Below are 4316 nucleotides of genomic sequence, written 5' to 3' on the forward strand. Positions count from 1 at the left end.
TAAAAGTGATTATTACATTTTAATTGGTATGAAAGGCTGACCCTAAAAGTGATTATTACATTTTAATTGGTATGAAAGGCTGACCCCCCCTCATCTTGTAGTGCATTCCTTGGTAGAGCCGTCTCTCTCCATATGGCCGCCCCTCTTGGGGACTTTAAAATAAAATTATTAATTGCAAAGGTGGCTAACTTCTTGTGAAGATTGTCTCCCTTCAAGAAGAGGTACGATGTGGTATAAAAAGAGGGTGAGTTGGAGATGAGGAGGAAGGTAAGCAATACAATGAAAATCATTCAAATTAGAGCAGATCTAGAGCAGATTTAGAGCACAAGTATATGTGAAGGATCTGCAATCAGATTAAAAAAGGCTGGAGTAGAAATGAGGAATAAGAATACCGAGATCTGATCTAATGTTATCAGCCTGAATTTAATAAGTTTATGCATGGAAATGTGATGTGAGTATATGAATACAACATTTATATTTTGCTGAAATATATAGGGCTAATCAAACGGAAATAAGAACATATAAGCAATCCAGATCATTAACAAAGGATCAATCAAGAGGAGTGTCCATTAAATCAGGAAAGTCTGAAAAATAACCAGCAGAATACATATACATATACATGTATAATTTTCACAAGTTTCTCAATAATCCTTAAAATAAGATTATTCAAGGGATTGATTGCCAATCCATCAAGAATCTAAGGATTAGCAAGGAAATGTGGTAGGTAGGTGCAGCACCAGTTCCCTCAATTAAGTAGCCCACCCCAAATTGGTTAGCTTGTGGGCCAAGGGGCCAAAATGACTTGATTGGTCATCCCACGCTCTAGGACTTAGTTGTGAGGAACCAATATCACGGCGTCCTTCCCTCAATTAAGTTGCCCACCCCAAGTTGGTTAGCTTGTTGGCCAAGGGGTTGAATTGACTTGGTTGGTCATTCCACACTCTTGGGCTTAGTTGCGAGGAACAATCTTTAGGCATCCTACCGTGCTTTCCCATCAAATTCCTAATATGATTGGCTGTTGTTGATTCAATGTATTTGGGATACTTTTCTTTCACTAGGGATTGTTTATGATCATACTGCTTAATGTTAATTAATTATAAATTGTTCTAAGTTTACTTGTCGTTATGTAATTTATTTCCAGATTACTCTTTTTAAATTATATTTTTTTGGAATTGTTATTTTTGGGCAAAAATCGGGTATGTCCCAAAAGTAGACATTACAGGGACTGTTCTGCCAGCCCTTAAATCAAATGCTACCCGAGTACTAAACCTTATTTCACAAATCATGAATTTGTTTGAGATAGCTTGATGTCTAGGGAAACCAAGATTGCATTAGATTTTAGGCTTACAAATATCTAACAAGGTTATAAGATTTTAAGTAAGATTATCAGAATCAGAATGAGAACATTTTCTATTATGATTTAAAAAGTAGTGGAGAAATTTGAATAAGGTATAGCCATAATATCGTATATCTTTTGTTCAGCTCAAATTCCCTGACAAAAAACATGTTAAAGAGCAGAAATTGAGAGTTACATTTATTGGCATGAATTTTCCACAGTCCATGATATCAACATGAATAGATTTCTGGAATTGACTATGTAACATATGTTAACATCAATGTTTTAAGTCATACTCCATGATCCATCATCATGAAGAGACCAGGAAGAAACTAGCCCAATCTTACCCTGATGATGAATAATGAAGCATGATCCAAAATGTTGATGTTAATAAAAATTACAGTCAAATCCAGAAAACTATGCAAATTGACCTATATTTGGATTAGAGCTCAAGATACCGAGAACATCATTTTTTCCATCTTTGTCTATATGTTTTTCATTTATAAAGACGGTAGGATTTATTTCTTGGGGTTGCAGCTCGGTCAATTTTTCATCCCGAGATTTTTACCACATACCGCTTTCTCAAACAAACCAGACCTTGCCAAGCTAACCCAAAGTACAAATACCTATATTGGGTGAGACACTTACAGGAAAAACAATAGTGTGAAAGTCTGTATGCAGACTAGACTTTTTCAAAGGCAAATGTATCTCATTCATTTTGATGGACTATGAAAACATAAGTTTATGTTGTTGGTTCTAGGCTTGCATATATATGTAATGACAAGTGAGCTTAGAAACCAGAGATAAAAAAAATTTTAAAACTAAATGCAAGTGACATAATTAGTCCAAATAATTCCCACATGGTAGAGCAGTAAGTGTGCCAATCAAAAAACTATTGAAGAAAAAGGCGAGTGCAGAGAATATTTAAAATAGAGAGAGCCTTCACAGACACACTGACGGACTTCTACACTTTGGCAAGCAAGAAACCAGTAAGCAAAAAGAAAAACCTAAATGCAAGTGACATAATTAATCCAAAATAATTCCCCAAGGTAGAGTAGTACGTGTGTCAACCAAAAAACTATTGAAAAGAAAAACAGGTGCAGAGAATTTTTAAAATAGAGAGAGCCTTCACAAAAAAACTGATGGACTTTTAACTCATTTATCACTGGTTGTCCTATATCTCAATAATCTTAAGTTTCGAACCAGAAATACAACGCTTACTATAGAATTAATGAACGGATCGTAGTTTTGCATGGTACTTTAAACCCACAATATTATAGAATTCCCATGGTTTAAACTCGAACAATCATAAAATTCCCACACAGTTAAGAATACAACTATTAGATTAATGTGTCAGGCACACAGTTTTTCTTTAAAATCAGAAAGCCCAGATTTATAAACAAGCTAACCGGAAATCAGACAAGAATCTTAAAGAGTAAAGCAAGTGAAAAATTTACAACGAATAAAGCAACAAATCAGAACAAGTTATTTTACTAAAGGCGCCTCTCTGTCTTCGATTACAAAGGGACAAAACATAAGGCAATGCTCTCTAATCAAACTCTCTAACACAAACAGATTTCCGAATGATTAAAGTAATAATAAGTTCGACTTAAACAACAAAACTAACCCTAATCAAAATCGCTCCATATTAATCAATCTTCCGGAATTTCCACCTCTCCTTCATCGATCTCCGCTTGCAAGTCCTTTGGGTCCTTGCCATCAACAGTGCAGCCAACCGACACACACGTCCCCAAAATCTCCTTAACAGTACCCGCGAGAGCTTTTGCCATAGATCGGGGCTTCATTACCTTAGCAATTTCTATAACATCGTCCAGCGAGATGTTCCCGCTGTGTTTGATGTTTTTGGTCTTTTTCCGGTCTCTTTCAGGCTCTTTCAGGGCTTTAATCACTAGAGCTGCAGCACTTGGAACAACTGCAACCTTGGCCTGACGATTTTGGACAGTGAGTTTTACAGTAACCCTCAAACCCTTCCAGTCTTTTGCCGTCTCCTTCGCGATGTCTTCTCCAATTTTTTTGGGAGAGAGACCCAGAGGACCAATTTTGGGGGCCAATGAAGAGGCCGCCCCTACTTCACCTCCTGTCACGCGGACGAAAACCTCCACAACTTGGGAAGGATCGAACTTGGGCGGCATTTTACTGTAACTGAGCTAAGACCCTGCAAATTCACTTCCTCTCGTACCTCTGCTAAAACCCTAAAAACTCTCCCACCTCCCAGCTCCTCCAAATGTTAAACAATGCTAAGAGATTTCAATTTGGTAGCATTCTACTTCTATATAAAAGATGATATCCAAAACAATTAGGTTAATGTCTAGGTTTTTTTAATTCATGAAAATAGAAGTATGACATTAATTTTTTACTAGCACTTGCACATAGAGGAAATAGAAGGATTGTAGTGATAGTAAAATATATTCATTCAAAATAAAGCTATATAAGTTCTATTTTTCAGGGGACAAATGTTGAAATGGTTCTCCATAGTTCAAAAATCTATATTGAGAGATAGTACACGATTCACTAGGCAAATTGAGTCTAGATTATATTATAGTGATTTAGTAAATAATTATATTATATTATTATTAGTACAATATTTCCGAATGGTATTAATTTAATTTAACATTTTATTTAAATTTTTTATTTTTATTTATTTTTAAATGACAATAGAAAAGAAATGGTTATATTTATTAGTAGTTGTAGGCAATACTTTTATATATTTAAATTTAATATATTGTAAAAATTATTCACCTACATCATTATTGGTTTAAAAATTTGGTATTAAAGAAGATTTTTTTAAGAATAATAGATTTTTAAATTTTTCTTATATTTCTATATACTTCAAAAATAAATATATAGATAATTAAATGAATTGGCTATTTTACAAGGATTCGATTCACACTTTAAATTTAAATTAAATAAAAAATTACATTATACATTAATTATTTCTATTTTTAAAATCAATTATTTT

At 34.1% G+C, this 4316-nt stretch overlaps 1 protein-coding gene across 1 annotated transcript; it reads right to left on the reverse strand.

Annotated features, from left to right (window-relative positions):
• Nucleotides 1-2799: 2799 nt before the first annotated feature.
• LOC131063691 (large ribosomal subunit protein uL11) lies at nucleotides 2800-3708 on the reverse strand. The gene has a single exon (XM_057997583.2). It carries the CDS (start codon nucleotides 3487-3489, stop codon nucleotides 2989-2991), a length of 501 nt encoding a protein of 166 aa, XP_057853566.1. The 5' UTR covers nucleotides 3490-3708; the 3' UTR covers nucleotides 2800-2988.
• Nucleotides 3709-4316: the final 608 nt, after the last annotated feature.

This window comes from Cryptomeria japonica, chromosome 9 (genome assembly GCF_030272615.1).
Source record: "Cryptomeria japonica chromosome 9, Sugi_1.0, whole genome shotgun sequence".
In the NCBI taxonomy this organism is placed as follows: domain Eukaryota; kingdom Viridiplantae; phylum Streptophyta; class Pinopsida; order Cupressales; family Cupressaceae; genus Cryptomeria; species Cryptomeria japonica.